Here is a 23,383-nt window from a genome sequence, read left to right as displayed (position 1 = left end):
TCAGCTTCACCTTTGTTTACTCCTGCCCCCTCCCACAATCCCATCATCAGCCTTTTCCTTTACCTAGCTACAGTCAGTTCTGAAGAAGGACCACTGGACCCGAAATGTTAACTCAGCTTTCTTTCCACAGATGCTGCCAGACCTGCTGAGTTTTCCCAGCAATTTCTGTTTTTGTTTCTGATTCCACCTATTAACTTAATATTTACTCGCTTACTGTTTTGTGCCTTTCTCAGCAACCTTAACGTTTTGTGTGATACTTTGTCAAATGCCTTTTGGGAGTCCAAATTCAACACATCTTCTGGTTCTGCTCAATTGACTGTGTTTGAGACTTCTTCGAAAAACTCTAATAAATTAGTTGGACATGATTTCCCTTTCGTGAGGCCATGTGACTCTGCTTGATAAGATTATGGTTTTCCCAGATGCTCTGCTTTTACTTCCTTAATAATTGATTCCAATACTTATCCAACAATAAATCTAGGGTTAATTGGCCGATAGTTACCTGCTTTTTGCCTGCCTCCCTCTTTGATAGGCTTTTCATGTTTCGTGCTTTTCATGTGATGTCACTTTGACTTTTATTCCAATCTCAACCAAGCCCCAAGATAGATGCTCCCTCTTGGGATCAACTGTTCTATCCTCCAGAAGCTAAGCAAAAAGCCCTGAGCCTTTCCCTCTCTTTTCATCTGCAGTACAGGGTACATGCTCCCTTGTAGTTCTGACCTTTTTAGTCCCCAGAACATTAACATCACATTCCTTTTAAATCTCACCTCTTTATATTTTATCTGATTCAATGTCTCTACTGCTTCATCTTTCACTGCCGTGATCCACGTCTCTTCTTTAGTAATGACGCATGCAAAGTGCACGCTTCATACTTCAACCATACCTCATGTTGCCATAAGTATATTTCACTGTTTGGGTCTTGGCAGCTCCAGTTTTCATTTGACTGCCTTTTTACTGCTTATAAGTTTACTGAAGCCATTTTGTGATTGCTATTATGTTAGGTGATCGTGTATTGTCGCTTTTTAGCCATTTTATTTTCTTCTTAGGTCTCTATTTTCAAACTGAGATTGTCAAGTTCAAGGAGGGTACATATATTAGCAATAACAAAACTCTGAAAGTCACGAAATACAAAGATGTAAAGTAAAAATATGAGACTTTGGAGATGAATCAGCAAGGAGATGGATTTGCTGAACTTGTTGGAGTCTTGAATATAAATAGCTGAAATGGATGCAAAGGCAGGTGGAAGTATTTGGCCCCTGTGATGGAGAGCATATGGAGTCAGGTCTTGTGTAAAGACAGCATGATTTTATTTTTCTTTCTTTTTGTTTGTTAACTGACATGGAAAATAGACTCCTTTAAACCTAAGGACTGTGGAAGAAGTTACTGTACTTTTAATTACAAATTATGGGAACTCATAATGAGTTGTGATTACACTGCTGCAATTTTCAAGCAGAGAGTGAGGAGGGATGAGAGCATGGCACCATGCTGTGTGTGCAGAGTGAGATTATACCAGTAACAGGTTGCTGATTGGCTTGTGTAATTGTGGCCAGCTGTTCATACCAAAGATTACCAGCCTGGCAGCAACTTGCTGATTGCTCCTGGACAGCAGAACAGCTTGTGGGTGTCAATGATACAGGGGCAGAGGTGTTCCAAACTGGAAGGAGCAGGTTCTGTGTCTTTATCTCTCTGCAGTAAAAGTACCTGAATCCTGAAGAAATCCAGTTATTTTCTCCAATGAGTTGATGTAAGCAGTTGCTTTTAACAAGGAACTAAGAGTCTATCTATTTCTTGTGCCACTTGGAGAAAGAAGATTGCAGAACAGTAGATCTTGGGGAGCACAAGGAACATCCTATGGACCGGTCATATTGAACTGTGTTTCTCCAGATTTCTTTCCCTCTACCGATAACACTAGTGTTTTTTGTTTGTCCATGTATGCCTGCATGTGTGTGCAGAGGTTTAAGAGAGGGATAAAGTTTAAATTAGTGGAGTTAAATGTTGATATTTCACATTACCTGTGTGTATTTGTAACAAACAATAGTCTTTGTTAATTACAGGAACCCGGTCAGTGTTTTCTGTTAATCTAATTCCATTAACCAGATAAATTGGGAACTTTGCTCACTTTGATTGAATCATTAACTTTTAAAGTGACTCTTGAGTAGTGGGGCTCAAGAATCAGTGCATTTTCCCAAGTGGGATATAATGCTTATCTTGGGGTTGAGTGGGACTCTGTGTAAGTTGTGAACAGTGCAACTTGACACGGAGGAGAACCAAATCATTGACAAAGATATCGGGTTTGAGTTGGTACTTGAAAAGAATGGCTTCAGTCTTCCTAATATTAAGCTGGAGGAAATTTCAGCCCGCGCAAAACTAGATGCTAAACAAGCAAAGACGAGTGTGAGGTCCCGGGGTTCAAAACTTTGACTTAATTGTTTGGCTATTTGAGAAAAGTAGCCAATCCCTCTGACATTATGTTAATCTCTGTTAAATGTTTATCTTAAAAATGTATTTGTATATCAAAATTGTTCTGCTATACTCCCAAATATTTTTTCTCTCATCTTCAAATTACTCCCAGCCCAACATATGCCCAGTGAAGATACTGCAGTTACAGAGAGCCTTTGTGCATATCAAAATGCTCTATTTTGTTCCAAGTGTGTCCTGTGCCAGCCAAATCGACACATGGTATCTGCAGATAAATTTTATCTTCAATTCAATTTGAACACGCGTTTTGTGTGAAAAATTTGCTGAAAGAATGATGGGAGCTCAGTGAGTTGGTTGCTTCATCTGACTGGCTTTGAAGATTTTGGTTTTATTTGACTGTCCTAAGGCACACCTTTTCTGAAGATGACCTTTTTCACAGTTGCATTTTTTTGGTGTGATTTTAACCTTCACTTTTCTTGAGGTGAAGGTTCTATGAAACATCATTTCTTTTCCAGAGCTTCATCGATGGCATGCTGCACCAGAATGCTCCATTTTCACTTGTGACTTGCACTTAATTTCAAGTATCAAGAGTTACAGTTCGGAGCTAGCTGTTCCTGTTTCTATTACAATGTTGGAAACAGCAGACTTTGTTCTGCCAAGATGTGGGCAGACTGTACTGTTTAGTTGGAAGGTGTAGCTTGATCTGGGCATTGTCAGATAGGTAGCTGAGTTCAGCCAAGGCACAATGACAAATCATGATCCTATTGCTGCTGATTTCAGAGAGCATACAGTACTAAACACTTGAATTGTTGGTACGAAACCGGAGAATGCATAATGTTAACAGCATAGTAAGAATTGACTCTAGTGTTTGGAAAATGCACAGTACTAATGCCTCTGAGCTCAGAGAATGAACAGCACCAACACAACTGACTTCAGAGAACAGATTGCAGGTCAATATCCCAATGAGCTTTAGATTTGTTACCTTCTTTATCCATAGTGGCTAAACTATGGTAAAATTCAAGTAAATTGACATACCAATTTACATCACAGTTCATTTGGATTCAATTACTATTTATCATCATCAAGTTTAATTTCCTTCTCTACTATGACCTTGTGTATTCATCTATCCTGATACCCAGTTTCCCAAAGACTCATTTGGATGACTAAAAGTGAATTCTCAAAAACACTCAAACTTTTTTGATTACATTTTCTTAGGGGGATTGAAACATCTACTTATTTATTTTAAGCAATGCTGTTATTTTCCATCTACAAATCTGCACAGTGCCAGCAAAGAAAAGATAAGGATTATGAAGAGGAAGCATGAATGGGCAGTGGCGATAGCCAGAGAATCTTTGCCTGTGCACATCCTGTTTGGGAAATGGGTAAACCTGAATAATTTTGGGGGCTAATAAACAAAATTAAATCTTTCAATAAAAGCAAAATACTGCGAATGCTTGAAATCTGAAATAATAATAGAAAGTGCTGGAGAAATTCAGCAGGTCTGGCAACATTTGGCAAGAAACACTTAACATTTAAGACTCAAAATTGTTTCTCTGTCCCATGATACTCGCAGACCTGCTGTATTTGTTTTTATATTAAATCTACTCCAATGGTCAGAACTTCACTTAATTCTATTTGGATAAGTTCTGTCCTTTTCTTCAGAGTTCAAGTTTCAGTCCCTCTTGTGCTGTTGAATATAATGTTTGCTTGACTAATTCAGATGAAAATTCTCATTCTGGTTTTTATTATCTTGCAGATAAATCACTTGGCTGCCAACAGTTGAGAAGCCAGCAGAACTGTTTTACCCTGGATGTGGATGATGAGGATGGTGAAAATATGAGTAAGAGTGCTAACTATTTCAGGTTATGAGCATGGGGCTCTTTACTGGCCATTGTTATAGCATGCCCAAACCTTGAACTTCTCCATGTTGCAAATCCATTCAGATAACACACCAGGCCAGTTTTGTGTGTTTTAATGATCTGGTGTGGCAATGCATTTTCAGATTGTGCCACTAGCTATTGTTTCCTAACTGTAAATTGAGATAAATTTTAGATTTTGCTTTGCACAAGCACAAAAAGTGATTGAGCAAGGTGAGGACAGGGCTTTCCAAACTGTGGGTTTTGAACTCTGGGGTTTGCTGATTAACTTTCTAGTTGTGACTCCCAAACTTGTACTGGTGGTCATGAAATGCAGAAGGGTCCAGGAGTGTGGTTGCAGTACTGCTAAACAGCTGGTCCCGTGCTCATTGGCTGAGTGCTCTGACAGTCAAGATGGCAGTAAGTAAAGCAAACACTTTTGTGCAGACCATCTCTATTGACAGGCTACTGAGCCAATGATTGCTGTTAGTCTGAACACAAGTAATAAGTGGCCCATGAGGATGCAACAGAATCAGCGATGTTCTTCCGTTGTTTCTTGCCTCGCTCTTTTACTGGATGGTTCTTTTGGAGCATGCTGGAACCTGCTTTACTAAGTGAGTTAACGTGCCTGCAAATGGCTGTTCCACAACCTAAATTCTGATTCTGTTGATGTCTGCTTGCCAATGTAGCCCGACTGAAAATGTCTTCTTCCTTTTCCTTGTCATAGAGTCATAAAGCTCAAAAGCAAACCCTTCTGTCTAACTCGTCCATGCCAACCAAGTTTCCCAAACTAAACTAGTCTCACTTGACTGTGTTTGGACCATATCCCTCTATTCATTTACCTGTCCAAACGTCTTTTAAATGTTGTAACTGTACCAGCATCTGCCACTTCCTTTGGCAGTTCATTTCACAAACGAACCGCCCTCTGTGTGTAAAAAGTTGCCCCTTGGATCCCTTCTAAATCTTTCTCCTCTCACCTTACAAATATTTCCTCTAGTTTTGAACGGCCCCCTCCCTCCTCTGCCACCACCATGAACATACCATTGTTATTCACTTTATTTATGCCCCCCATAATCTTATAAACCTCTATAAGGTGACCTCTCAACCTTCGACACATTGGTGGAAAAGTTCCAGCCTATCTTTATAACTCAAACCCTCCAGTCCAGCCAGCATGCTGGTAAATTTTTTCTGAACCCTCTCCAATTTAATAATATCCTTCCTCGATGACAACTCACTGATGCAGCCTGGCTGAAACTGGATTCTTCCTGCCACCCTTGATGCCTGAGGTCCACGTGCCATGCACCCTGACTTCAAATGGCTTCTTGCCATAGTGTGAGCAAGAGACAGATTTATGTGACAGAGTGTGTGTGAATGTACGTAACTAAGGGAATGAGAGTATCTGTGACTGAGTGAATATGAGATTGTGGATGAGTGTGTGGGTATGAGTGACAGAGAGTGAGTGTGACTAAGTGAACCTGAGGAAATATGTCATAATCATAGAGTCATACACGTGTGATAGAGAATGAGAGTTAGTGTGTAAGGGATTAGGAGAGTGTGAGAGAGTGATAAACAGAGCAAGTAACTCATTGTGTGTTGTATTGGAGCAACAGCTTCTCTTCCCTGCTCTTACAGGTTAGACCTGGGGTCTCAAGAACTTTGAGTCATTTAAATGGGGTCATAGAGGGAAAAGGTTTGGGAAACATTGCTTGAAGAACTAAAAATGTTGATGGAATTAGTTTGTTAATAGAACAGTACAGCACAGTACAGGCTCTTCAGGCCACGATGTTGTGCCGAACTTTTACCCGAAACCTAAGGTCTATCTAACCTCCACTGCTACCTTATACTATCATCCATGTGCCTATCTAATAGCCGCTTAAATGCCCCTAATGAGGCCGACTCCACTACCCTCTCCGGCAATGCATTCCACGCCCCTACCACTCTCTGATTAAAGAACTTACCTCTGACGTCTCCCCGATATCTACCTCCTTTCACTTTAAAACTATGTCCCCTCATAAAAGCTACCTCCACCCTAGGGAAAAGTCTCTGGCTGTCTACTCTATCTATACCTCAGATCATTTTGTATACCTCTATCAAGTCACCTCTCATCCTTCGTCATTCTAAAGAGAAAAACCCTAGCTCTCTCAACCTTTCCTCGTAAGACCTTCCGTCCATTCCAGGCAACATCCTGGTAAATCTCCTCTGCATCTTTTCCAACGCTTCCACATCTTTCCTGTAATGAGTTGACCAGAACTGGACACAATTCTCCAGATGTGGCCGAACCAGGCTTTTGTGTAGCTGGAGCATAACTTCACGGCTCTTGAACTCAATCCCGCTAATGAAAGCTAACACACCATACGCCTTCTTAACAACTCGACCACCTGGGTGGCAGCTTTCAGGGAACTGTGAACATGAACCCCAAGATCCCTCTGCTCCTCCACACTGCCAAGAATCTTTCCGTTAACCCTGTATTCTGCTTTCAATTTTGTCCTTCCAGAATGAATCACCTCACACTTTTCAGGGTTAAACTCCATCTGGCACTTCTCAGTCCAGCTCTGCATCCTATCAATGTCCCAAGGATTACTCAAGGAAAGTTCGAAAGATTTTGGCCATAAGTCATATACAGTCCAAAGATTCTCAAAAATGTTATTCATAGACAGAAAAAGAAAATCAAGAAAACAAGTGTGAGGTAACATCAGAAATCAATGTCAGATTCTTTGAAAAACCCATGTAGGGGTTGGGGACAGGGAGCAGTTGGCAATTGGCAGGCAAGAGTTACAGTGACTGGTGCAAGGACAGGCAGAGAACCCTGCAGCTAGCACTCAGTGCTGAGCTTGAACAGCATTGAATAGTCAGACAGGACTTCGTAACTTTAAGGTAGTAACACTCGTTTTCTTGGTCTGCACAAACCGATGTGTAGTCCCTGCCATTTATAGTGGGCGTGTTAGCACTAAAACAATGAGCTTTGAAATCGGAAAGCTCACCTGGAAACTGCCTTTTGTATTAGCAGTCACATTCAATTGCATTATATCAAGGTGCAAGCAGCTCACGTGGGCGGAAGTCAGCCATTTAGCATCAACACTAAAAAGGAGGCCATTCAGCCCAGTGTGCACATGACAGGACTTTGAAAGAATTGTTCAACTGATCCCATTCACCTTCTTTCTCCATGGCCATGCAATTTTTTCTTTCAAATGTATGTGTAGAGTTAGTATCTGTTGAACTGCCTAAAAAGGACCTTGTGGCACAGTGGTAGTGTTCCTGCTTCTCAACTGGAAGGTCCTATGGCATTGTCCATGGCTAGAATTCATTGTAGACAAGGCACCTTCCCCTTCAGTGCTGCTTGTGTATTTGATCAGATAGTAGGCCTGAAATCTGTATTTGAGAATTTCCACCAACAAATTGCACTTCATACCATTAGTGTTAATAGGAGGTAGAGTCCAAAAGAAGTGTCGCTGAGAGAGTAATACCCACTTGTTGTGTGGGAGTAAGTCGGACAATTCCATTATGAACTGAAGATGGAAGGGGTTGAGGATTTTGTGGGGAAGAATTCTGAGCCGGATTAAAAATTATGAAGATGAGCATGTTGAACTGAGGAAAGGAGAAGACCCGGTGTTAAGTGGGGACTCAGGTCAGAACAATGGCCATATTAATTGGGTGTCTCTGTTTGGATTTGGTAATTGAGGAAGGAGATGAATACTGTCATGAAATGGTTGGTGGTGATGGTGAGAGGATGGAGAGCAGTAAAGTAGGAAATGTCTGCCTGGTTGAAATGAGGGAGAGAAAAGTTTCTGAGTTGGTGAGTGGGATTGGTAATGGTGATGCAGCAGTTCATATTCCTGTGTTGTGTGTTTAGCTTGGGTTGGGATTGGAAAGGAAGTGTGCCTTGAGAAAGCGTGATGGTAGGGGGACCTGGAGTTGAACTGTTACATTTAGTTTCTGTGCAAGTTCAGTTTGGTTGGTCCAGGAATTCAAATGTCGATATTTTCATTATATTTTAAATCTTTTAATAAAAAGTAATTAGTAATTTTTAAAAAAAACTTTACCCTTTTTATTGTAAAATTCTAATTTTAAAAAATGTCAAAGAAATGAACCATTAGACAGTACCTGAGGCAGAAAAGAGATGGCACTTAGATTGTGTTCCATTCTAAAATGGTTTATAGCTCTGAATAGAATGAACTTGTGGTGAAAGGCCAGATTTTAATTCCATGTTCGCATTTAGATTTTTCATTTAAATTTAGAAACAAACCAGTGGGACATATTTAAATACACAAGACAGTTGATTTTGACATGACAGAATAATTTTCGGTGAAATCTCCAGACCCTGTCAAATATACATCACAAGCATATCATTTTTATGTGGGGTTTAGGATGAATCCAGTGCTTGTTCATTGTTGATTTCAAGTTACTTGAAAGTGCTGCAGTGTCAAATGTTATGGACCAGACCAGAACCCCTCAAAGTATTTTAAGAATGTAGCCTAGACCGTAACTTTTCTTATTTTAAAGGTAGATGTGAAGTGCTGTGTATCAGATGCAATGCGACTGGTCAAACTAGTTGATGTTAAGCAAATCACAATTTATTTAAACACTAGAGTTAAAATACAAACAAAACAAAGAGGAATTTAGAATAACCTAACTATTGGAAAAGTTAACCGAGTAATAGATACAGTACTGATTACTAATTAACTATTCCAATATAGTAACATCCCATAGACACACCCCTTGGCAAAAAAGTGCAAATTCAGACACAGATTCTCACATGCAATACTCCAATCCAGGAAGAAAAAACATCAAGAGAAAGTAGCAGCTAGGAGACATTCAGTGAAGCTTCCATCTCTTTTGAGGCCCCAAAGGCTTCTGCTCAGAACTGAACCTAAAACCTAAAAAAGAACTAGAAAGCCAGGTCTGTGAGAGCTGGCCACTCCTAGGCTGCTTCCATTGTTCCAAATTTTAAAAACAAACCCAAGCACTAACAAATTGTTTACTTACTTAGAGACAGCTGGGCAGCTCTGCCGTACATCCTCTTCAAGACAAAATAACCTCCTAAAGTGATAGCATCGCCATACAAAAATCAAAAGTTTGTGTGGAAGATGGACTCCAATAAAGGAAATAAAAATTGTGCCATCACCACTTTATATATTACATCAGAGACTAACTGCTAATCATGTCTAACATGTTTACAGCCTTTAACTGAAAGTATTTTCAGAAATTTGGAAAATAAGTTGCAACCCCAACCTGCTGTCCCTGCTATATTTTTGTTATTCTGTGTTGCTGTACCAGTTGATGAGTGTATGTGAACAGATCATTTCTTGACATCTGGATATCTTAGATTCTTTTTATTTTCAATTAAATGATATTTATTTTTCTCTTAATCGTCCATATAGACCTTGACACAGTTGCACTGCTACCTGGTTGTGCATGTTTCTTTTGTACTATTTGCAAATATATCTTCATTGTACACGAGCCCCGTTTGGAAATACGTATTTTTTCTTTACTTTGTGTGTTATCCATTTTTAATATAAGTCAGATAGCAGCTAAGCTTGCTTGGGTCCTGCCCTTCTATTGGAAATTAGGCAAATTACTTTAAGACTTCAGAGACATTATATTTATATTGCAAAAAAAATTGTCATCAGGAACTGACCATAGTTCATATGCTGGATGGCAGCAGAAAATGTGCTAAATCCAGTTATTTTTATATCCTATATCATAGAGTCATACAGCATAGAAACAGGCCCTTCAGCCCGCCATGTCTGTGCTGAGCAGCAAACACCGAACTATGCTAATCCCGTTTACCTGCACTTGGTCCATAGCCTGCTGTGCCCTGGCATTTTAAGTACTCATCGAGTTTTTTTCAATGTTGCAAGAGTAACTGCCTCCATCGCCCTCTCAGGCATCTACCACCATCTGGGTAAAAAAAAAAAATACTTTGCAGATCTCATCTGAACCACTTGCTCTTGACCTTAAACTAGTATTAAACACATCTGTCATGAGGAAGAGATTCTCATGGTCTTCTCTGTGCCTCTCATAATTTCGTATTCCTCGATAAGATCCCCGCTTTTGCCTCCCCTGCTCCAAGAAAAACAAACCCAGTCTGTCTATTCTTTCCTCATAACTGAGAGTTTTCATCCCAGGCAATATCCTGGTGAATCTCTTCTGCACCCTCTCCAGTACAATCACATCCTTCCGATAGCATAGTGACCAGAGCTGCATATAGTATTCCATCTGTGGCCTAACCAATGTTGTAGAAAGTTGTAGCAAGACTTCCTTGCTCGTATATTCTACAGCCCAGCTAATGAAAGCAAGCATTCAATATGTCTTCTTCAGCAGCCTATCTACCTGTGGTGACACCTTCAGGGATCTATGGAATGGTACTCCAAGGTCCCTTTGTTTCCCAGTACTCCCTGAGGACCTACCATTCATTTTGTATGACCTTATTAGACCTCCCAAAATGCATCACCTCTCACTTATCGGGATTAAGTTCTTCCCAATTTATGAGTTGATCAACTAATTTTCGTGTCATCTGAAGACTTAGTAATTAAATAATTACGCTATTATGGATATACAGCACGGAAACAGACCCTTCGGTCCAACCTGTCCATGCCGATTAGATATCCTAAATAAATCTAGTCCCACTTGCCAGCATTTGGCCCATATCCCTCTAAACCCTTCTTGTTCATTACCCATCTAGATGCCTTTTAAATGTTGTAATTGTACCAGCCTCCACCACTTCCTCTGGCAGCTCATTCCATACACGCACCTCCCGGTGCATGAAAACATTGACCATCAGGTCCCTTTTAAAACTTTGCCCTCTCACCTTTAACCTATGCCCTCTAATTTTGGAGTACCCCACCCTGGGGAATAGACCTCGGCTGTTCACCCTTTGTACGCCCCTCATGATTTTATAAACCTCTATAAGGTCACCCCTCAGCCACCAGCGGGGAAAATAGCCCCAGCCTGTTCAGCCTCTCCCTATAGCTGAAACACTCCAAACCATAGTAACATCCTTGTAAATCTTTTCTGAACCCTTTCAAGTTTGAAACATCCTTCCTTAGCAGAGAGACCAGGATTGGTCTAAAAATATTCTAAAAGTGGCCTAACCAATGTCCTGTACAGCCGCAACATGATCTCTTAACTTCCATACACAATGCACTGACCAATAAAGGCAAGCATACCAAACGCCTTCTTCACTATCTTGTCTACCTGCGACTCTACTTTCAAGGAACTATGAACCTGCACTCCAAGGCCTCTTTGCTCAGCAACATTCCCCATGGCATTACTATTAAGTGTATCAGTCCTGGCCTGATTTGCCTTTCCAAAATGCAGCACCTCACATTTATCTAAATTAAACCCCATCTGCCACTCCTCAGCCCATTGGCTCATTTGATCAAGATCCTGTTGTACTGTGAGGTAATCTTCTTTGCTGTCCACTACACTTCCAGTTTTGGTGTCATCTGCAAAATTACTAACCATTGCCTCCTATGTTCACATCCAAATCATTTATCTAAATGATGAAAAGCAGTGGACCCAGCACCAATCCTTGTGGCACACCATTGTCACAGGCCTCCAGTCTGAAAAGCAACCCTCCACCGCCACCCTCTGTCTTCTACCTTCAAACCAGTTCTGTGTCCAAATGGCTACTTCTCCTGTATTCCATGTGATCTAATTTTGCTAACCAGTTTACCACGAGGATCCTTGTCGAATGCCTTATTGAATATCGATCACGTCCACTGCTCTGCCCTCATCAAATCTCTTCGTTACTTCTTCAAAATATTCAGTCAAGTAAGTGAGACACAATTTCCAATGCACAAAGCCATGTTGACTATCCCAAATCAGTCCTTGACTTTCCAAATACATGCAAATCCTGTCCCTCAGGATTTTCTCAAACAACTCGCCCACTGTTGATGTCAGGCTCACTGGTCTGTAGTCCCCTGGCTTTTCCTTACTGCCTTTCTTAAATAGTGGCACCACGTTAGCCACCCTCCAGTTTTGCAGCACCTCATCTGTGGCTATCGCTGATACGAATATCTCAACAAGGGGCCCAACAATCACTTCCCTAACTTCCCACAGAGTTCTAGGGTACACCTGTCAATTAAACCTTCATCAGGTGAGTGTAATTTTGATGTGTTTACAGTACCTACATGGTTGTGTTTCTTTTATATTTTTATATATATTTTAAAAGTTATTTATACGTGTAGGCATTTGTCTATAAATTCTAACTTGGTAGTGCTTTAAAGTTTTCCTTTGCTGCAAAAGGTCCTAAAGCACATAACTGTTCAGGTTTTTTTATATTTAGTGCTTTATTTTAGTTTACAGATTATTTCAGCTAGAAATACCCAGTACTGCATGAATACTGTACAGCATTTCCAACTGTACAAAGGTTCTTCTGGGTATTTCTTGCTTGGAGAAAACAAAACTCGGTTTTCACATGGTTGTCTGTGATTCCCTCAAAGATGCAATTTACAGAAACACAGTCTCAACTTTAAATGAAGACTTATTGTACAAATACCATGTTCAAATCCTTGCTATCTTCAGTACAATTCATGAAACAAAATAGACAAATTTTTCTTATTCTTATGGTGATCTGGTCTGATCTTAAAATCTCTGTTTTAAAATCCCCACCAGTGATTGGTTCTTCAAGCCAATGTCAGTTCTTGAGTTTTCTTTTTAAACTGTTAAATGTCCATGAGGCTAGACTAATTTAATTCTTTGGAATATATGTTTATGCATCTTTAGTTGGTGTAAATTATAGATGATCAAGAAAACTCTGGATGTTTTTTGTACTTTTTCTTGATGATTGGTTGCTGATTATGAAACAGATAACTAATGTGATTTGAGACAACAAGGTGCAGGGCTGGATGAACACAGCAGGCCAAGCAGCATCATAGGAGCAGAGAGGCTGACGTTTCGGGCCTCGACCCTTCATCAGAAAAGCTAATGTGATTTGTTAATTTTAGCCCACTGTTTTAAATTCCAATTTTATCCTGCCTCACATCCTACAATTACATCATTTAGTCAAGGTAAACCACAGCATTTGGTGTTGAAAATAATCTATTATCCCTTTATTATTTGTTCATTCCTTAAATTCCTTCTTTATCAGGTGCTAACTTTGCTTATCACTGCAATAGCAAATGCTATGTAAGGTGCTTGATCTGATGTTAACCACAGCTGCATAAACATGAAGCCCCAATTCTCCAGTCCTCCCTGCAGTAGTCTTTGCTTGTGTTAATCTAACGGTTTAAGTAGACAAGCCCTGATCCTAAAAATGCAAACCTTTGTTTTGATTGAAAATCTAATTCTCCGTCCTCACCAATGATCAAGCAATCTGGGCAACCTGCCAAGTGGAGTATCGTGTACTGCTGAAAGCCTCACAGCAGGTGATTGTAGTGCTGTTGACTGATGTTTCCAGTATGACTTGCCTTGTTATTAGAATTTGTTGGATGAAACCCAGTGCTTTTGGAAGATTGGTGCAATACCTCACTTGCTGCACACTTTAAACCAACATTAGAACACACCTGTTTGGTCGTTCTCGTATATTTTAAAATTGGAATTGGTCCTTTTGGAAGAGAATTTGTTTGATCAAAAACATTTGACGGTTGTGTTGTTCTAGATCTGGGTACCTTTCCTTGGAAAACACACACGAACAAGATATTAATTTGGTGAACATTCTGCTGGATATGCAATTATTCTTCATTTCACCACTCATTCCTGGCTGTCAATAAGCATGGATCCATGACTCAAAAGCTTGCAATGTGGTGTTTTCCTTTAGTCTTTATAACTCAAGGTCATAAATTTCAAGCTAATTATTTCTTTTTAAAAGAAGGGAGCACACCGTTTGCACCACACTGGAATACAACAGTAGCAGAAATATGCTGTCAATTCTCTACTACTAGCAAAACAATATATTACAAGTCAATTTAACTCCTGTGCCAAAATAATTTGCAAGATCGAAGGAACTGCAACAGAATAATTATGTTGCAGTCTGATGTAATTTTGCATTGACGCACCTTTGTATTGATTTAAATACTAGCCTTAACAAGATCAACTAAAGAAAGGGGAAGAAAGAGTAAAATGGTGATCACGCAACAAGTCCTAATGATGCCACATTTGAAAGCTAAGTAGTAACAAGGGCTACATTATGATGAAGGCTTGTTTATCCAGCCTTACCATTGTTTAGATATCCCAAAAAATGTTTGTTACCAATTCTGGAATTTACACTGTGCACAATTTGTAAAACCTTGTAGCACAATTTATGCCTGTTTTTGTGTTTTCTCGCTAAAGGTGAACAAAGACACATGTAATAATTTAATGTCTTGAATAATATTGTAAAGCTATTTCTTTCATTATTTTCCAATATCAAAACTAATTTATTATCATTCAAAATAATTATGTTGATTGTAGCTAAAATATCCTGAGTGCTGTCACACTTCATCCTTTCTGCTTTCTTTTTCGAGAATTATTGAGCAAAGGTTTGTTCATAACTAACCTTGTTCACTCGATGCCTACCTCTAAATGATTCCACTGCTCCATCTTACTAATGAATGAATTGACGCTTAAACTTCCTTCCTGTTTCTGTAGAATCTAAGTTATGGCAGTAGTTCTTCCACATAATCTTACTCAAAGATCCTTTGACTGTTTTAAATTGGAAATAATTGATATACTCGCTAATTTCTTTAAACTTGACTTGCAGTTGAATGCATTTCCTTCAACTAAAAGGCAACTATAGAGTTGTCACTCTATAAGTTGTTACAGTTACTCTAGAGTTGTTACAGTTGTTACTCCAAATCTATCTGTGTCTGCAGATGTTTCGTATGTACAGCTACATCACATATCCTTCTGCACGGTGCCAAAATTCTAATGCTAATCGGTTAGATAAAATCTAAACTAATACATAAATTCTAGCTTCCAGTTATAGTACACAATTCCTGCCTGAGCTGAAAATAATTGTTCTTGAAATTGTCAATATTATGGTCAATGTCTTTGTAATGGTGTGTGGGGCTGTCGAAATCCACATCAGGTCTTTGTCATCAGCAATCAGGTATCCCCAGACGTGTCAAAATGGGGTCAAGGTGATGTCTATGTTTGGTAACAAGTTTTTCTTTATAAATGAAAATAACCTGTTTTTCTTTTTACTTCCGGCAATGCTTTTCCAACTGTTTTATCCTTTCTTGTCCACGTGTCTGTCTGATGTTAGGAATTCTCGCTCTGGCATTGCAGATATTTTTCTGAGCTCCAAATGAGTAACCTATGGACCTTTTGCTGAAGGATGTTATAAATGAAAATTTGATTGCTATTCTATCAGCTTTGTGAATGGAATGAGGTGATGTGAATGAGAAAATAGTGTGTTTAAAATCCCCACCTCCACATATTCCCCAACACCTCACACACTGTGTGTGAATGAGCTAGGAAGAATGAATTCTACCTGACATTTTGGATGACTTTATTCTCTAATGCTTGCACTGTCAGCACAATTCCTGTAACTGTGAGACCTACCTCATTGGTGTAGAACTAGGATTATTCCGAAAATATTCCATGTGGTATGATCTCCTGTTTTTAGACATGCTGCAGTGTCTTAAAATCTTATTCATATTTTGCTGTGAGTGTGAAGGGCATACAGTGGGTTTAGAGTAACCAAAGAGCCCTGACATCTAAAATTGTATAATTTAACACTCTTATTGAAATTTAATGCCGCAGTACAGGTTTTGTATGAACAGAAAGAACATTAAAGTAAATTCTGCCTTGAGCAATACAGTATAGAATTAGCCTATTTTGACCATTATGCTGCTTTGCTTGATTTATCCATTTGGTTCTCCACTTTCCCCATAGACTATTTATTTTCCCTTTTCAAGTGTTTATCAGATTTCATTTTGCAAATTATTACTGAATGTGCTTCCACCACTAATTAGACTGTTTTCCAGATTATCATTAATTCTTGAAACAAAAACTTTGCTCACATTTTTGTCTTTTGCTAATCACTTCAAATCTGTGTTCTCTGATTAGTGGCCTTTCTAACACTGGAAACAGGGTATCCTCATTAAGTCCATCATTATTAAATCTCCTGTTAACCCCCTTTGATAACTTTGATTTCTACATATAACTTTTTGTTAAATGTATGAGTTCCTTGACCTAGTATCATTTCAATTAAATCTATTCTGCACTCATTCTAAGTTAAATTATTCTATACAGAAAATTAAAGAATTACCTCTAGCAACTAAATTTCAGCATGTGTGCAGGGTAAGGCTGAAAGAGATAAAATTTACTGAAGGTATCTACAAAAAGCACATACAGTATCTATAGAATGATGTATCTTTGAAAGTATATCTTTTTAGCAAGCCTGGTGGTACTGATCATTGATGTAGTAGAACATAAGTTGGCCAATCACTGCATGGACATGTATTTTCTATAAGGCAGTGATGAAAGCAAAAGTTATTTCTGTTTGTATTCGAGCAATGATTCGTAGAGTGACTTGGCAAAGAAACTGGAGACCCCTTGGTTCTCTATACTGCAAAACATTCAATAACATTTCTAAAGAAAAAAATTGCTCCTTTAAAGGTTGAATGGCAAGAATTCTGTCAGTCGTAGTCATAACTTGTAGTTAAATGTATTTGACATTGACAGTTACACAGTTCTACAAACATGTTTGAAAAATCAGTAGTAATGATGCGTTCGTTGCCACTTGAGATGTGGAATTTTAATGTTCTACGTATTTATGGACTAGACACTATTGAAGTGTAGAACCCTGTTGCATGATAATGTTGAGTATAAATATTCTTTCTTAAGTTACATGCACAGAGATATCTTCTGTTCTTATCCTTGGGAATTCAGTAACGTTTAGGGCTGCTTTAGGTTATTAGTTATTTGGATTCTCTTTCTTTGTGTTCGTATTTCTTAATTTTTTTTCCGTAAACCTATTTTGTTGCATTCTGCTATTTGCTTACATCCAAACACCCCATCCCAAGATGTATCTCAAACACATCACTCGTTCTGTTGCAAAGATAGATGAAGAATCTCTAAATTTTGCATTTACAAGATCCTACAACGAAGGCATGTAAGTTGCTCTTTCTGGGCACCACAGGTTCATGCAGCACTGACGTAAAAGAGAACCGTAATCTGGAGAACATCTCTCTTAAGGAAAGCACTCAAGCACCTGGCGAGGCACAGCTTTCAAATGGCAGCAATTCCTCCATAAACAGAAAACGGCCACTGGAAGAGGGAAATAATGGTCACTCACATCCTAAGTTTCGTGCCAAGAAGAGGAAGAAAACGCCAGGCCCTATTCTACCAAAGAACGCATTAATGCAATTAAATGAGATTAAACCCGGCCTGCAGTACAAACTGTTATCTCAATCTGGCCCTGTCCATGCTCCTGTTTTTATCATGGCCGTGGAGGTCAATGGACAAAACTTTGAAGGATCTGGGCCCACCAAGAAAAAAGCCAAGTTGCATGTAGCAGAAAAAGCCCTGAGATCCTTTGTTCAGTTTCCAAATGCCTCTGAGGCCCATTTGGCTATGGGTCGAATGCTGAATGTTAATACAGATTTTACGTCAGATCATTCTGATTTTCCAGATACTCTCTTTAATGGATTTGAAACCCCAGTGCAAGGAGATGATCCTTATATCTTGGGCTCCAATGGAGATGGTTCTTTCAGTTCAGGTGATTATAACTCTTTTGGCATCTCGTGTGGTGTTGGAGGAAGTAGTGTAGGTCAGTCAACACTGATGGCTCCATCTCCTTTTGCCATGACCAGTGGTAAGAACCCAGTAATGATCCTGAATGAACTGCGCCCAGGACTCAAATATGAGTTTATTTCGGAGAGTGGAGAAAGCCATGCAAAGAATTTCATCATGGCAGTGACTGTAGATGGTCGAACCTTTGAAGGGTCAGGGAGGAACAAGAAGTTGGCAAAGGCTCGTGCTGCTCAAGGAGCTCTTCAGATTCTGTTTAACATGCAACTGGATTCAACACCATCGCGGCAACCTATTCCCAGTGAAGGTCTTCAGCTTCACCTGCCTCAGGTAAGGAAATTGTTTTTACTGTTGGCACTGGTCCGATTAAAAATAATGTGACGGGTTGCTGTTTAAAATTGGCCTAAAATAGTGGTAGGAATTTGAGAACTTAGTTAATAAGTACATTTTAATATAGATTATTTTTCGTACATCTACAGTATGCCTTAAATTTATATGAAATCATGGTGTTGGGAGATATTTGCATTTCTTGATATAGCAAATTGTTACCAAATTAACTAGTGAGTTGTGCATGAAAACTCTCTACTATTTCTGCTGTCATTGATAATGACCTGGTGACCGGGACCCCCCTTTCTACAGTGTCCTGCATTTTAAATTATGCTTGTGGTTTGGGTTAATGTATGAACAAATGTTTTGTAACTATCTTTTCTTTTAAAGGTTGCACCGTTTTTAGCACTTCCTTTTCCAGGTAAGGTATTTGTGATGCTTCAAATAAATATGCAATTGAGAGTAGGCTACAAAACAAGATGGTGCCATAAGGTTCTGAAATAACGGCACAGTAACATTTGGCTCTGGTTTTCAAGGGAATCTCCTTGTTGACACAATTTGTTCAAATTTGCAGTTACTGTCAGTTGTAATGACTTGGATAAATCTATTAATTTAGCTTGCTAGTCTTGTGGACTGAACAAGTCCTACAAGCCAGCAAGGTATAATTATACCAGCCGTGATGTCGTGGCAGTAGTAATTTACGCATGGACTGGGGTAGGAGAAAATAACAAGGTGAAACAAGTTGCAGTTGTGTTTAAACTATTCACTACGATCTCCATTGAAATTGACCTTCAAAAAGAAATGAAGCTGTCAAACATACACTAGAAATCACCAAAAGGCAAAATTTCACATTTTAAGACTTTGTTATTGCACCAGACTAAATCATCATAAATCAAGCAAGAGTTAAAAGGAAATTGATGCATCAAACCAAAATCGATTTTGTATTATCGCAACTGAAATTGCCTTACAAAATGCTTTCACCCGATATCACGCTTCTGATAGATGTGTAGTGTGAAAAGATAACTCTCTCCTTGCTGTCCAGTAGAGGTTCAACATTCCCCACCACACTATTCAAAATTTCCTTTGACTGTCATCAGTCATTCTGCACTGCTTGCATTTTCCGGATCTGTTAAGGTTCACCTGATGATCCTGAGTGCCTGTATCTAACCCGTTTATATTCTTTAATCAACTCTAGTAGTATTGTTTTCCTGATTGCGAATTTCACTTCTGGTCTCCAGCATTTCTTTCAAAACAGGAAAGAGCTGTCTCGAGGAGAGTTCCAGTTCTTTTTTTGCGTGTGTCTTACCAGAAGTTGGGTCTCTATTCTAAATGGAGGTGCTAAACCTTTCACTCTGTTTTTCAGTGGGTTTTTGTTTAAGTTTGCTCTGTTTTGTTATACTCCATTTTACTTTGATATAAAAGTACACCTTAAAGCATAATCACATTGTAAAATTCAACATTTATGGCATATTTAAGCAATCCTTATGAGTGTAATTATTTAAAATTTCAATATTGAGAGAATTATAGTTACTGTTACTTCTTTAATTTTATTTATATTGAAAACCAGCATTTTGATAAGCACTTCCGCTATTGAAATATAATACTGTTTGGAGGCTGTAAAATAAATTCCATTTCACCTGTCTTAGAGATTTTGGAGTGTCTTCCTTTAGGATAGGAAATGAGACTTTTTTTTGGAAGGCAGTGTACATTGACTAATGGAGTTGAATTTAACACATGGATGGATTGGGGATCTGTTCAGCTGTTAATATTTTGTAATATGAAAATTAGACACCACGCACTTGAGCTGTGTAACAAAACCATTGAAGAACAGAAGCCATCCTGGAATTAAGCCCTGTGGCATATTGAACTCCAATTGCATACTTCTGACGTGATCTCCTTTCTATTTCATGACCTGTCACCTTATCTCCTAGTCTCCTGAATCAAAGGCTTTTTTGGTAGCCCACATTTCACTGCATTTCGTTCATCAGCTTATCTCAGCACCTCATAACTTGTCAAGCACAATCTTCTATTCTGAAACTTGAGTTGATGCATCTAATTACGCGCTCATTAGGTACCTCATCATTTTATTTTTAATTAGAAATTTCAATGCATTCCCTCCTTTATGTTAGCTTTATCTTATTTTGAAAATGTGTATAATGTTGATTTGTCTCAGTTCAGTACATCTTCTCTCTCAGAAGGGATGCACAGTGGTCTGCCAATATTTGGGCTAAGACAAAAGGGTCTGCAATCAAAATGTCAAGATTGTCTTTTATCCTCATAATCTGAGTGGCCAGTTGTCTGGCATTTTCACTTATATGTTGAATTTTTGCTGTCTTCCTGAGCTGCCTGTCTTCCAGGAAGACTGACAAGATGCTTCTGCATTTGGACTGTCTTCAAGATGTATGCTGATTATTTTTTCTCCCCTTTGCCTCTCCAACAGCTACTGAGATGAGGGTGCTCAGATTTTTCAGTGCACGTTTGTGGCTTCAGAACTGCACACCCAATCCTTGCCTGACTTTGCACAGTATTTTTGTTTTCTTGTGCAGCATTTGAGTTTGCAGTACAGTTTGAAAAGCTGTGAAGGAATGCAGGTCAAGTGTACGAGCAGAGGTGCTTGGTTAGAAGGCCCACTTCAGTTCGTCAACACAGCATCCCAGCTCTCAATATTTAAAGGCCCCCTGAACCTCGCCCTACACCCATTTTCCATACCACTTACCATTCCCCATGCTACTTCAAGCTTCTTCAGTTCCACCATACCACCCCATGCTCCCTCAGATTATCGAAGCCCCTCAGATCACCCATGGCTTTCCTTTCTCCGTAAATCTACATAGCTAGTCATTCAGTATTTATTATTCATAGTGCTCAGCAGCCAGACCATAACATTAGGAATCATTTCAGTGCAGGAAAAAATAATTAAGTTAAATTTGTAATTCTGTAATAAAATTCTCATTCCAGTGCTTGTTACTACTGGCATTGTAAAATGACGTCTTCATTGAAATAAAAATGTAAGACTTTTAAGTGGCCATTAAATTGTGAAAACAAACAACGATTTACTCTGAACATTAAATGCTAAGTATGTTATTGCAGCCTCATGAAACTGTCAATCATTCACCTGCACAGCTGTGTCAGCAGATCAGAGCTTATGGAATTGAGCCAAATTCACAAAAGCCATCACTATTGCAACATTATTATGAATGCCAGAGCCCAAAATTGAAAGAGCAAATGGCATGCTGTCCTTTTCAAAGCAGATTTACCTGTCTGTCAGTGGAGAGGAGCAAGCATTCAGATTAATTTGTACTTTACAAAAGTAAGAGGCTTTATTTCTGCAACCAAACCTGTCTGTACATTAAGATTCCAGTGCAAAACATGGCTAGGGGCGTTTGTCAACACATTTTTCTACATTTTTGAATATATTGTGACATTTTGGAAATGTCACAATTTTGGTCAATGTAGTTGTTAACTTAATTTTTTAGGACAGACTTTTATGATAAACGATTCATTTAAAACACATTACAATATAGCATCTAATCATGACATTTGAAATTGTAGGAACAGCTTGCACTTTTTAGAATGTTCCAGACTCCCAACTATTCCCCGGTACACTCAAACCCTCCAAACAGGTCCTTATTTCATTACAGCTTCAAAACGCTACACCAAGACACACAAATCGTGTGCAGAAAGTAAACTAAATTCAGCATTTCATAAACTGATTTGCGCCTCCATTGGGAAATGAAGATCTGACTTCAGAAATTCATGAATTTGGTCAAAACCTGTGTCCATTTCCGCCATGAAATGTGGTGTTTCAACACACTGAATCAGAACATTGTCATAATATTCAGAGCACAAAATCTTCAAATCTTTTCATTATATTATCCCATCTATGTTTGCTATCAATTGAGTAGATGATGCACGGTGTGTGCATGTGAAGGAGAAGTGTAAGTGAGATGATGAACAATACCAAAAATTTAATGCACTCTGAGATCAAAACCTGCTTCAAGCCACCAAGCTAGTGAATTGCCAGAAGACCAAATATCAGAGTTGATAAACCACATTTACTCTATCTCACATTTATGTTCTGTACGTTAGTAATAATGATAATGAGGGGAAAGATTGAGACAGTATCTCATGGATGTGCATACAATATAACAGCTGTCATACCTTTCTATTGTCTGTATGAAAGGGTCACTGTTAAACATGATTGACCTGAATCTATAAGCCCAATGTATATTAACACTGATTCAATATTACACACCAAAATTATGTTTTTTTTTTGGATTTAGCTTTCCTAACCATTTTCCTCTGGTAGCCGATACTTGAAAGTATCAAGAAGAATCCAAAGTTCTAAAGCTCAATAAAGAATGATTGATGATTATGGCATTGCTGAGTTTGAACATTTCATGCCATTCTGGCACAGCATTGCTGTGGTGGACAGTAGCAATCTGTCAGTTAATGGTATGTGTCATTTCCATGGCATGCTGTCAAAACCCTTCACTCTATTTCTGGATGCGAATCTTAACATTTTGCTGTAACTCTTTCTCATTGTAAACAGACCCACCAAGTGATTGGTAATTTGATCATGTCATCTGTTAAATCAGTCATTTCAGCATTTTGCTAAGAGATGATCGGATCACCCAGCTAATTATCCAAACAATAAAGCTGCAATCTGCATTCTATCTTCCTGCATAGATGTGTCTTTTTTAAATCCTAATGTAGGATTTGAATACATCACAGAATGTTGTACTTCATACCATCACTCAACAAGGATAGATTATCATCCAAAACTGCCAAACAATTTCGAAAATTCAGGACTATAGTTTTATTAGCTCCTTGGCAGTGGGTGGCAGGAAGATCAGTAAAGTGACATGGGCCATGCTGTTTTGCCAGCAGCAGGAAAACTGGCTGCTGGGAGCCTAATTAAGACACTTAAATAGCCAATTATGTACGTTTCCCCACCTTGAGTCATTTTATCTCCAATGTCAGGAGGTATTTAACCTTTTCTGAGCACACTACAACTCATGGAGGGTCACACCCATTCAACATGGTCACCACCCCAATTGCTATAACCTGCAAATGCCACTTGGTATTGTTAGAGGACACCTCAGCCATTG

The 23,383-nt window shown here is 38.9% G+C and overlaps 1 protein-coding gene across 3 annotated transcripts in view; it reads left to right on the top strand.

Moving 5' to 3' along the window:
- Positions 1-23,383, top strand: part of adarb1b (adenosine deaminase RNA specific B1b) — a 614,030-nt gene that overhangs the window by 514,302 nt on the left and 76,345 nt on the right. For all 3 annotated transcript variants that reach the window (XM_048599470.1, XM_048599471.1, XM_048599472.1), the window contains 2 exons: positions 4,172-4,255; positions 17,338-18,278. In XM_048599470.1, the coding sequence (XP_048455427.1) occupies positions 4,172-4,255; positions 17,338-18,278 (1,025 nt within the window). The remainder of the gene's footprint in view (positions 1-4,171; positions 4,256-17,337; positions 18,279-23,383) is intronic.

The sequence above is a fragment of the Rhincodon typus genome, chromosome 7 (assembly GCF_021869965.1).
Source record: "Rhincodon typus isolate 14 chromosome 7, sRhiTyp1.1, whole genome shotgun sequence".
Classification (NCBI taxonomy): domain Eukaryota; kingdom Metazoa; phylum Chordata; class Chondrichthyes; order Orectolobiformes; family Rhincodontidae; genus Rhincodon; species Rhincodon typus.
Note: the sequence above shows the minus strand (reverse complement) of the source record. Positions and strands in the feature narration are given on the sequence as shown.